Below are 12730 nucleotides of genomic sequence, written 5' to 3'. Positions count from 1 at the left end.
TATTAAAAAATAAACAATAAAAAATATTTTATCATTTTTTATTTTTTAAACTTAAATAATCTGATTAAAATATGAAAATATTTATATATACATAACATAAATATATACTATCAGCTAAATATTGAACCAAATAACAAAAATTATTTTCATGAAGAAAATAAAAAATATTATATATATATAAATTATTTTCCATGAAATAAATATATCCTGAAATATTTATCATACTCCTGCACTTGAGAAAATTAAGTTAGTAGCTCAATGATATGCTATTGATTATATATATAAAAAAAGAGAGATTTAAATTTTTATAAGTATTCTCTTAAAAATTTATCAATAGTAATTAAAAAAGACCATAATTTCCTATACTATCACTTGAATTTGCAATCTAAATCTATATAATATGATATAATATAATGTTCTTGATAAAAAAAAAAAAGGTGACCTTCAGAAAATTGACATATGCAGCCTTATTCTTTCTTTGTAAAGAGGGTATTTCCAAAGCTTAATCCGAATAATATATTGTTACATCAAAATTACCCTCTTAACATAATGTTATTTGATGGAGAAATTAAATAATATACCAAGGAGAAAATTCTGGCGAGGAGAATGAGTCAATAATGTAGAAAAATAGCAAATTTTGAAGCTGAAACTTTCAATTGAAAATTTTAAAACCTAGCTAGTGTATGTCATTTTTCTTTTCTTGTTGTGAAATTAACTTCGTTAATTACTGCCATTATAACTTATAAGTTTATAATTGTACATGCACATTCGAACTATGAAATTAAATCTCAATGAACCTCTTTAAAAAAAAAAAAAAAAAAAAATCTCAATGAGCAATGCGCGTACGCTGTACGCACATTCTCAGAGCTAAAGTTGCTGTTAAGTTACGTTGCTGGATAATATATAAAACTTATTGCACGTAACACACAGATTCAATGCTAGTTAAGCCTATTTATTAAGGCAATATTCTTGATTGAGATTCTGAGGCATGATTTCGATTGAGAAAAAATAATTCCATGCATTTAGAAAGCGAGACTCCAATGGAATAAAATAAAAGGAACTTTATATATTAATTTATAAAAGAATGGATGAATAAATAAAACCAGAGAAGAAATTGCGCCCATCATCTCCTCAGTCTTTTTCTTTTGATTAAAATTAAAGTCGCCCGGGCACAGGCAATGAAAACGAAGAAGGAAAAAAAAAAAATAGAGAGAGAGAGAGATCTGTGCCTCTCTTATCGGCGGTCATTCTTTTGATAAAAAGGTGGTGACTAATGTAGATAGGTAATTATTAACTGCTTCCGAGTATCGGTGTCTCGGGGTAAGATGTCCAGTGAACACATATGGACTAGTCTGAGGTTGCTCTGCTTGGAGTGATTCCATTTGCACATAAAGCTGGGGTGATGGACCGAGCGCTGGCGAAGGTGCCGAGAATGAAAGAAGACAGCAGGAGAAAGAGATAAGAAAGAAAATGAACTTACTGCTCCATGTTTATTTTCGTTGAATCCCTCTCTCACTCTCTAACTATTTGATTGAAGAAGATCTTTAATTTCTCGGCCTGCAAGGGAGGCACGATTTTGGAATTTAAATGGGGAAATGAGGGAAATGCTTATTGGTTAATTACCAGGCAATTTGCTCTCTAGTTTTTAGGGTAATTATGTCCATTTTCTTTCGTGCACATCAATCATAGAGAGAGTTTTTCTAATTATTTTCAGGCTCAATATAGGTAAGAGAAAGGTTTGGCCATATAACATGAGAGGTGATAGCTTTCAATTGATAAAAAAAAGGAGAAAGCAGTTGCAAATTTGAAATATGGCCAATGTTGTTTAACTTGAGGGAAGTTCAATGAATTCTCGCCCTCAAGTTAAACCATACAAAAAAAAAAAAAAAAAAGCTAAACCATACAGGCCATATTGCAAATTTTTGCCTGCGTCAAAGAGTTATCTCCATTGACAAAACACAACTCAAACTCGTTAGACAAATGATTTCCAACCTATGCAATTATGCTACATGACATCAACCATATTTTTTTTTTCCCTTTTTCAATGCACGAGAAAGAGAGGGAGACAAGGGAGTGAATTTTCGAAATTGAGAAAGTTATCAGAAACTCTAATAAAATGTCGTGCCACTAATTTTTTTTTTTTACTGTATAGATATTCGTTGTTTCAATTCAATATCATAGTGGCTCGTACTACCTTGAATACAAAAGATAAGGATTTTGAAGGAGTAAAGTGTTTTTACTGACAGGAAAAATACAGATGGACTAAAGTGTGTATATATATATATATGTATGTTTGCTACACAACATTGAATATAGACATTTACGTGCTAGCTCAATTCTTTTAAAAGACCAGCTAAAATTAATAGGAAACTTGCTATAAGTCTCCAAATCCAAAGTAATAAAATGATGCAATAGGAGAACAAAATCCGTCAGTTCTCCCTAGAGGCAACTCCACTCCAGAAAATTAAAATGCGAATGGGAAACAAAGACAACAGACATGAGGAATAGGACAGGAAAACCTGGAAATATTGCATGGGTTTAAGAAATAACAGTGATGCAAGAAAGGAACATTAAACAAGAACCCCAAAAGGGCAATCCAATAAAACAAAGCTAGTATATATACAAAATTTTATCAACCATGTAAAGAATAACCACTGCCTTCAGGAAAATTTGCAGTGGTCTTCCCACCTCCCACCAACCAATCCCAACTGTGACATCATTCTATTCCCTTTCCAGAAAGAATTCCTATTAATACCTTGTCATCTTCAATTTATCCAATTCCTTGCATTGTAGTATTAGACTATCAAAAGAAGGCTTTTCAAATCAAGCGAAGGATCCAGGTTAACTACCTTTGAAAGCATTCATCGTCCTACATGAAGATCTTCAGAGGAAACTGCTGCTCGAGGCATGTTGTCATTATCAAAAGCACTTAGACCAGAGTAAGGACCTGAAGAGAATATCGAAGATGTCCCATCAGACTCGAAAGTAGTTGATGACTGTCTCATGTTTGGCCGGGTATTGGAGGCTGACATGGAATCCTGATACTCTGTGACACGCTGCACCATTTTGAGTGACTGGACCACTTCACCCATGGTGGGTCGTTGGTTTGCCTCAGGGGCAACACAAGCAGCTGCAATGGTACAAACCCGTACAAAATCTTCTTTTGGATATTTTCCCCCCAGCCTTGGATCAGCAAGCTCTTCTAACCTATCTTTGTCTCTAAGAATTGGCCTGGCCTGAAATCAATACAACTCAACTCCGTTATCTGGCAGTGTTTTATTTATATGATAAAGGAATCTTAATAATATGAAGCCTACTAACCCAAGTGACAAGGTTTTCCTGCCCAGATGGTTGTGACATATCCACAGGTTTCCTCCCTGTCAGCAACTCAAGGAGAACAACTCCATAGCTGTAAACATCACTTTTTACTAGTAGATGTCCAGTCATAGCATATTCAGGGGCTACATACCTAAAAATAATGCCATTCTCTCAAGGACCTTATATAAAATAAACAAGTACAGATTAAGAAGAGTAGAGATTGAGACTTAGACTAACCCAAATGTGCCCATGACACGAGTAGAAAGGTAATTTGCTCTCCCTTCAGGTGCCTGTTTCGCAAGTCCAAAATCAGCAACTTTAGCATGAAAGTTGTTCTCAAGCAATATATTTGATGCCTTGAAGTCTCTGTGGATAACACAAGGTTGTGAGTCCTCATGCAGGTATGCAAGACCTCTTGCAGCATCAAGTGCAATCTTCATTCTGGTGTCCCAATCCAAAGGACAATTTAGACCCAGAGGACCTGAGGCAAAATCAGAGCAACATCAGTACTGTGTACTATATAATATTGCGTATGAAATTCCTATGTTGCATGAACTCAGTTGCAAGTGCCCAGTGCTAAGTAATATGCCATGAAGGATTCAACATGTTAGGATTAAGATCTTCAGGCAGCACAATAATCCAAAAAATTGCATATGGACATGATTACATGTTTGCTAATTAGTATTATTATTATCATGTATAATTTGGTTTACATCATTACGCCGCTTGATATTCACCAAGCCCATAATTCTAGTCCAAGTTCAACAAATATACCACTAATAAGGAAAGTCAAACTATAGATGGACAAATTTCAATTTCTTGCCATTACTGCTGATAATTGTTAGTAGTATGCCCTAGAGCATATCATTTAGTATGTATCTTGTACATGTTTTATTAATAATAAAAAGCATTTTCACTTTTCCGTTAACATAATATATTTATGTGTAATAGAAAAGGTTCATTGATATTTTATTAGAAATTCTATTCTTAAGTTGTTAAGAATATGAGTGACAGTATTTTTAGTACAACGTATCATAAATTAATTCACAATCAATGATACTTCACAATAAGGACATGACTTATCCAGAAAGATTGTAATCATGTTTGTTCCCAAGTTGTTTATATGAAACGTAAATAAGATAGAATGGTGAGTCTCATGCCATATAACAAAAATGATAGGCACTTATACATGATAAGTAGGCCGAACCAGTGACACTTATGACAAGCATATCAATGTATTGTCATAAATTATATCAGTGCATATAATCTTTAGACCTGAGATAACACAGTTATCTTCTATATAGGTGGTTTGAGTTTGATACTACTTTCATACTCGTACTTTGTATGGGTATATGGACATGTGTTAGCTCCTACTAGTTATATATGGAGGTAAGTGTTGATCAAGATGGAATTTGTTACCCTAAGTAAATAGGGATAAAATCCTATGTTCATTTAATTGTTCTCGATGTTTCAAGTTCCTGGCCAGGACAGATAGATTTAATCAGAAAAGAGTTTCTAATGAGAAAATCTTTTTAATCAAGAACTGGAATTAAAAGAGAACATACTATTCATAGCAAATGGGGTTTGACATAAACCATGGCTCCAACTTGAATTGGGATTTTGTAACAAAAAGATTCTAGTGCATGGTAACATATGATTATAGGTTTATTTAAGATAAACCTTATTACTAATTGGGTGGCTATGGCATGCCATGCTAGGTGTTGACCATAATCTATGAGGGGCCTAAAATGATTTAGAGAAATCATTTATGGTAAGAAAGAATTCTAATGATATTAAGAGTTAATATCATATCTCATTGCCAATTAGTAATGAGCCTAGTGAGTCACACACATGCACAAGTAATCACCAAGTTAAATATGATTTAATTAATTAGTTAAATAATTTAATTGATTAATTAAATAGGTTTGATTTGCAATTAGATTGCAAAGTCCCTAGCATAGCTTGAAACCAAATCTAGATTATTGGATGTATAGTATAAATTAAATTTATATTTAAAGTGTTTAAATATGAATTTAATTTAGAGAAATTAATTAATAGAGATTAATTAATTAATTTATATTTGATATAAATTGATTAGAAGAAGAGAAATAATTATTTTGGGTTAAGAACTCAAAATTAAGACACAAGGGTAATTTGGTCATTTCACAGAGTGACATGTGTCACCATGCACCATGAGATGGTGACACATGGCACTACACATAAGCTTGTCATTTGTCTTTTAATCATGTAAGATGATTAAAGTCAAGATTAAATCTAGGTTTGACACTTGGCACAATGTGATTGGATCAATTAAACTAAGAGCCAATCAGAATATGACATGTAGCAAGGGTTTTAAGTGATGGCCTAGCTATATAAAGGAAAGGATGAAAAAACAAAGAGTAATATGATTTTCTCAAAAAGAGGTGCCGCCACCCTTGTCTTCCTCTTCCTCTTCCTCTCTTCTTCTTCATCTCTCATCAATTCAAAGAGAATTGCAAACATTCTCTCGAATTAAAATTGCTAGAAATCATTTCTAGTGTCCTATATACATCTATAACATCTCTAAAGGCAAAACCTTAATTTCTAATTGATTGGAAAGGCTTGAGAAGCTGTTCAAGGGGCTGCCATTAGTGATATTGGTGTGGACAAGCTAGAGGGACAACATCTGGGGTCCTAGGTGCTTCACAAAGGTACCTAACACAACTACAGTGCATCAAAAGGTTAGTGCACATGTTCTTGATTTAATCTAGGGTTCTAATGAATTAATCTGTTAATTCTAAAAATCTTAAATGGCAAATATAGATCTAAATACATATTAAAAGAGTTTTAATATGCAACTGAACATTGAAATCAATAGGTAAAAATTTAATCTTGCATGATGCATGAGACTCTAGAAGAAAACTTTTGAATTCAATGTTCTAATCTAATAATTTTTCATGTTTCCGCTCCTTCAGAGACTGTATCCAAAGCCCAAAAGAAGTTCAAGCAAAAGGTCACAATGGGCTAAAGACAAGCATGTTTCATCTCACACAGAGTTTATATCATGTCAATATGTGAACCATTGGCTGAGTGCTTAGTCAGTGTAACATAGGTAATATCTGTTTTTCTCCAACAAGTAACAACATTCTATCTTCATGAAAGTTATTCATATTAAAAGGAAATAATGAACTCCAAGATGATAGCAGTATCTTGTCTTTGCTTTAAGATAATTACCATGTAGCCAGGCCTCTAAGCTTCCATTTGGCACAAGTTCATAACACAGTAGATTTTGCGAAGAGTCCCGACTAGTATAGTAGCCCACAAGCTTCACAAGATTGCGGTGATGCAACCTGCTAAGCATTTCAACCTCAACTAGAAATTCTTTGTCGCCTTGTTGACCACCACTAGTAAGCCTCTTAATTGCTACGGCTGTACCATCACTTAAGACACCCTTGAAAACTCTACCAAACCCACCCTCTCCGAGTATGCTTGCAGGTTCAAAGTTGTTTGTTGCTTCTTTAAGTTCTTCATAGGCTAGAAACCGTGTACTGGTCGGATGTGGAAGAGATCCTCCTGCTGGAACAGCATCCACAGTCCTTGGCTTCACTGAAAAAAAAAATGAAAAAATAAATTAATGAAAAGGTCAAATATACAAGAAATGAACAAAGAAACACTCAAAATTTCAGCATAAGAATAGTCGTCTAACATCAATAAGTATTTACAGTTATGTGATGTACTTTAGCCAACAGCAGTTAAAATATAGGATATCAAGCACAGCACACTAGTGTGATAGCAAATATGTCCCAAATTGGTGGCTAAATCATTCCCCATTGATTATTACTAAGAAGTCTTATAGTCAACCATTTAATTTAAGTTCCTGAGAAGGTCCATGAAGTTTTGTTTCACAAACTGAACATTGCTGTTCAATTTACAAATTTGAGACTATATATATATATATATGTCCCAAATGTGAGAGGGGTAGCCAATACCAATGATAATAATAATCTGAATGATGTTTTTCTCAATGCCATGCATAATGTATTCAGTAATGCAAGCTTCAAAGGTATTATCTACAGCTGATACAAAGTTTTTGTTTTGCTGAAATTTTCAAAGATTCCTGACAAACTTTAATCAGAGAAACAACATTAAAATGTTTGGCCTAATATTTAAGATACGTACCATTTTCTTTAGGAGATCCTTTAGGCTTCCCTTCACGAAATGCGCATGAACAAATTACAAGCACAGATACTATGGTGAGAATCACAATGCCAGCACCAATACCGAGTATGAGAATTAGATTTGAATGTTTGCCTCTGCCTGAAGCACTAAGTGATGTGGAAGTTGTAGATTGATGTGCTGGTGCTTCAACAACAGGTGATGAAGCAACAATAGGAGCTGTTTATGAGATGTCAAGTTACTTCAATATACACAAAGGTTGCTAATCAAATTAATGATAATAGAAAATATTGGTCTGTCTGTCTCTGTCTCTCTCTCTCTCTCTCTCTCTCTCTCTCTCTCTCTCTCTCTCTCTCTCTCTGTGTGTGTGTGTGTGTGTGTGTGTGTGTGTGTGTGTGTGTGTGTTGTCAAGTAAATATTAGCACCACAACATCCAAATCTTAATTTAGATGATCCAACCAGCCAAGTTGGCCCTTACACATGCTATTACCAACTATCATAAGATAGAAATGAATAATGTAATTTAAATGATTATAGCAACTGCAAGCAGTAATGGGTGTGAATGTGGACATCATCCGACCCCCCAAATACGCACACACAAACAAACAGATACCATGGATCTATCCAGTCTCAATATGGAAAAGAGAGAGAGAGAGAGAGAGAGAGAGAGAGAGAGAGAGAGAGAGAGAGAGATAAGGCCAAGTTACTTGCAACCAAGAAAAGTAAATGTCATGGCCAAAAATATATCTGATTGAGAAAACTACCTCATTGCTTACAAGGGTCACATTGAGATGCTCGAAGCAATAGAGTACAAGAAAATTTTACCTTGGGAAGGTGCTGGCGGCTCAAACCAGGTAAGATTGAGGAGTCTGTAATCACCCACGAGGGTGGAGTCAAAATGAACCTTATGTAAGGCAAGTGAAGAATTTATTGAAGACACATCACTGGCAGAAAAGCTGATTCCTGTATGAGGAGTAATATCCATTGAAATATTTAATCTTGATAAGCTGAGTACATAAAAGTTGATCAACTCAATTTGAGAAACTAGCAAATCAAGCTGGGAAGCTAATTCTTGCAGAAATTTTCCCCAGTTAGGACTTTGTGAAACATTCAAAAGGAGAAGGTCAAGCTTTATGGGATACACACAATGGCAATTATGACTCCCTCGTTTCACCACCATGTCAGGTTTGCAACAATCTGGCAAAATGAGAAATCAATTATAGTCAATATCTAAGGTAAATGCTGCACACTCACAGTTTCCTTGCTATCTACTCTCATTCCCTTGCATTAGTAGCTTGAGTAGGAAGCAGTACTTAACTCACTCACTTCCATTTACTTTTCATTGTTAATTAATTGTTATGAAGGAAAAATGAAAGCATAAAAAATAGAAGAACTAAAATTAGACCGAGATTGTCTTACCAGAGACATGAGGAGATAAAGGTGGCTCAGCTAAACCAGTAGCATTTGCACCAGCATTGGATTGCGTTGGTGCAATGTCTATCAATCCAACACTAGAAGGCACTAAAGCATTCTTCTTCATTGATGGTTTTGACAAACGTGAACTAGTAGGGGGGTGACCAGAAGTTATTAATGGGTCATAATTAGGAGGTCTGGCAGGTGGTACCACGATTGATGGTGCACCAAGTGGCGATAAATGTTTTCTTCGTGATTTATGAAACATTGGCAGGTTGGCTGGCAGAGGCAGATCAGGAATAGCTGGTGAAGCTGCAGGTGCTCTACTTGGAGGTACTATTGGTTCTTTGGATTGTTGATCATCAGCCAAACTGGCATCGGAAATGGGAATTACATAACAATAAACAACCAAAAGATGCAGCAACAGACTGCAGACTTTTCTTGATACTTCTGCACCTCATATTAAAAAAAAAAAGTTTCAATCTAGCAAGAGCAAGAAATCATAACAGATGTAATAGAGAATTAATTCATTTTAGATGGCCCAGAATTCAATGGCTCCAGAAAATCATACAAACATTGAAACAAACACACTTGTATGCATATTTACAGATGTCCATCTCTCTCATTAACCTAAAATTAACATTGAATGCAACATCTATTAGTCAATCAATCTAGTGCTCTCATTTATAATGTTAAGCATCTCAAAATTTACCTCAATTTTGGTTGCAGATATTGATAAGAAAAAACTGACTAACGAAAATTTCTTTTGCTTACTTTGGCAAGATAAATCAGAACTCTAGAGAAACAATAACAGCCTTATTAGGGTAAGGTAAGTTCTCAAGATTAGTATGATTAAGAAAAATAAAATAAAATAACAATGAATCAACTCAACCTAAATCACCATTCTGACGCTTAATAACTAGAAAACCATTCATAAAAGGTGAGTTTCAATTTCCATAATTGATTCCCTCGGCCACCAAAAACATCTTTGACAAAGACTCCGTATAACTAACACCAAAACGGGCCAAAAAAAAAATAAGGTAAAAAGAGCTAATAGAAATGATAGGCCATAGAAACAAAAATTTACCAGTGGTATTTGCTACTGCAAACGCCGACATCACCGACGCCCGTTGATTATTAGAAAATTACACGTTAGATCTGTGAGATTTCAAGGAATCAACTGCGAGATCAAAGCCGTAGTGAGCATAAGAATCCCAAGAAAAAACGAAGCACTACAAGCAAGACTTGTTTATGACAGTAATTGAAGGAGGAACCAACGGCGGAGATATCATCGTGAAAACCGCAACTCGGAGCTGATAACCCAGCGCAAACCCCTCCATTACTGAGTTGAATCGAAGAAACAGAACAGGATGAAGTGGAGCATACCGAGAAAGAGTGAAACAGAGATGTTTGTTTTTATAACTGTTGGTGGAGAAATCGTTGGTTTCACTCTGTCACCAGTACTGGAGAAGCTTTTGGCGTTTTTAGGTTTCGTTTTCGATATTTTTATTTTTATGTGTGCTTTCTGATCCGATGGAGGGTGTGAAAAGGGGAAAATGTATTAATGTCTAACGTGCACCGTTAACGGAAAAGTACAACTTAACGGTAAAAAAAAATGGACTTTTGCTCAGGTTATCGCATGATATGAGCCAGATTCTCTGCGGTGCCAGTCCATGTTCCTTTCATAGACTGTCCTATCTGAATTATCCAATTGTGAAGTATTTTTCTAATCTAACCGTAATTCGTAAATAGATAAATACCCCTATCTAATTTTATCAAGAGCTCAATTTTTATAAATAAAATATTTTAACAAATTTTGAAAGGGAAGGAATTTAATTTATTGATTTCAAAATTTGTATTATAAATTTAATTAAAATTATCTTAAATTTATTAAATTAAAATTAAAATTAAAATTAATAATCAAACTTTCAATCAAAATTAATTGTAATCTTCATTTTCATCCGACATCAACCAGGACCAGCGGGCCAGATCTTGCTGACCCATAAACTAACTAGGCAATATAATATTTGGAATTAAATAAAAATAGGCATGATGTGGCATCGTCCATAGCCATTAATCTGTAGAGGCTCCCAAATGGGGATCTCTCACTATCAATCAATTTGACGAAGACGTTTGAAGAAACGCAAAGGATGAGGATCCCATGCCATGCGTAATATGTTGGCAAAATACGTATAAAGGGAGAATCATACTCACTCATAAAGGTGACGCTACTCTGGTAAAAAAAAAAAAGGTGACACCACCGATTTCATGTACGTGCTGCTCTCCGCATTTATTGTCCTTATTTCCATTTTATCTAAATATTTTTTACATTTTAATTCCAAGTTCTTTTTTTTTGGAACATTGACAGTACTTTTGTACTTATTTATTAGACTAAATATTATTAAATTAAAATTTATTAATAATTAAAATAGCATTTGTTTAATGATAAAATTTTTAAATCAAAATCTATATTCATTTAAATTTAAATATAAATTAAAAATAATGCGTGAAAGTAATATTTAAAATAATGCGAATAAAATTTTAGTTTAATTATAAAAATGAGGTTATTTATTATGTATAATATTTTAGAATAAAAATATTTAAAATGTAATACATAATTATTATTATTATTATTATTAATTATAATTAAAATATTTTAAAATTGAGATTTTTTAAATGTTTTCATTAAGACTTCCAATGGCTCGCTGTTACGTTAACGCCAGTATCTAATCGTTAACTTTGCTAGTCAATGTTGTTCATTATCCATGAACAACCGGCTGTTTTAGTAGTTTGAGCTCGTAAAAGTTTCAAATAGTATTATAGTTGGCTTAATTGAAAATAAAAGGCTTTAATTTAGATAATTAGCTTAACTGAAAATACAAAGCTTTAATTTAGATAATAATTTTAAATTTATTTGGAAGATTTAATTTTAACGATCTGCTATTTTAAACTTTTTTGAATCTTAGCGCCAAATTAATTTCAAACCAACTTCTTTTATTTTTGATAAATTTTATTCATAACCACTCATTATTTTATTTTAATCATTATATTTTAATTTATTTTAATAAAATCAATCATTTTTTTTTTCACTAATTGGCCAATACTTGTATTAAAATTTGATAGAATATCTGGAAAAACCTTATGTGACATGTATTAAGTGGCTTTAAATTAATATATATATATATATATATATATATATATATATATATATTTGACAGGTATAATTGAATTTTTTTTTTAATATTTTTTGCGTAAATAGCATTGAGATAAATTTTATTTATTTCTTTATTTTTTTAATATGATTTAATAAGAGAAAAAAAAATTATGATTTAAGGCCATGCTCAAACACATCATATAAAATAAAAAAATAATAATAATAAATAGATAAATATTAATAAAAAAATAAAAAATAATAATTTTATTAAAATATAATAAAATAATTAATAAAATTGACTGACTACTTGAAAAATTTATCATCCATTTTTTATGACGATGCAAATAGTGGGACTGAAGGCACCTGTATGCTCATTTCGATTATAGCTTTTTATTTGAAATTGACGACAATAATTATGGTGGTTGGACGAAGAAAAGAAGTAGAGAAATAGATGAAAACTTAAGGAGCAAATTGCTTTTTTATTTATGTTAAAAATAATATATGCCATTTAGTTTTTGAAATTAATTGTTTTAATTATTGTATTTTGATAATTTTTTTTATTTTTAACGTACAACAAAAGTTGCATTGAATAAGGACCGAAGGCAAATACAAGCATAAACAAAAATCAGCCTATAATCTATATACAAAGCCCCTCCCAATGTGTGAATGCAAAGAAAAAGCTCAAAAGGC

At 32.9% G+C, this 12730-nt stretch overlaps 1 protein-coding gene across 5 annotated transcripts; it reads right to left on the bottom strand.

Moving 5' to 3' along the window:
- Positions 1 to 2570: 2570 nt before the first annotated feature.
- LOC110639820 (serine/threonine-protein kinase PBS1) lies at positions 2571 to 10414 on the bottom strand. Of its 5 annotated transcripts, none has more exons than XM_021790910.2 (9): positions 10165 to 10414; positions 9974 to 10066; positions 8893 to 9342; positions 8299 to 8670; positions 7477 to 7692; positions 6532 to 6903; positions 3556 to 3799; positions 3322 to 3469; positions 2571 to 3236 (listed from the first exon to the last, which is right to left on the bottom strand). In XM_021790910.2, exons 2-9 carry the CDS (start codon positions 10002 to 10004, stop codon positions 2862 to 2864), a joined length of 2208 nt encoding a protein of 735 aa, XP_021646602.2. In that variant the 5' UTR covers positions 10005 to 10066; positions 10165 to 10414; the 3' UTR covers positions 2571 to 2861. The 5 variants fall into 5 exon arrangements, with proteins under 5 accessions (XP_021646602.2, XP_021646604.2, XP_021646601.2 ...); XM_021790912.2 differs by having other exon boundaries at positions 8893 to 9336; XM_021790909.2 differs by having other exon boundaries at positions 9974 to 10414.
- Positions 10415 to 12730: the final 2316 nt, after the last annotated feature.

The sequence above is a fragment of the Hevea brasiliensis genome, chromosome 9, assembly GCF_030052815.1.
Source record: "Hevea brasiliensis isolate MT/VB/25A 57/8 chromosome 9, ASM3005281v1, whole genome shotgun sequence".
Classification (NCBI taxonomy): domain Eukaryota; kingdom Viridiplantae; phylum Streptophyta; class Magnoliopsida; order Malpighiales; family Euphorbiaceae; genus Hevea; species Hevea brasiliensis.
This window is presented reverse-complemented; position numbering and strand designations above follow the sequence as displayed.

Coding starts and splice junctions, on each gene's coding strand:
- LOC110639820 (XM_021790909.2), bottom strand. CDS start 10,004: ATGTCGGCGTTTGCAGTAGCAAATACCACTG. Junction 9,343..9,973: donor TGCAGTAGCAAATACCACTG/GTAAATTTTTGT, acceptor TTTTAATATGAG/GTGCAGAAGTATCAAGAAAA. Junction 8,671..8,892: donor TTTATCTCCTCATGTCTCTG/GTAAGACAATCT, acceptor TCATTTTGCCAG/ATTGTTGCAAACCTGACATG.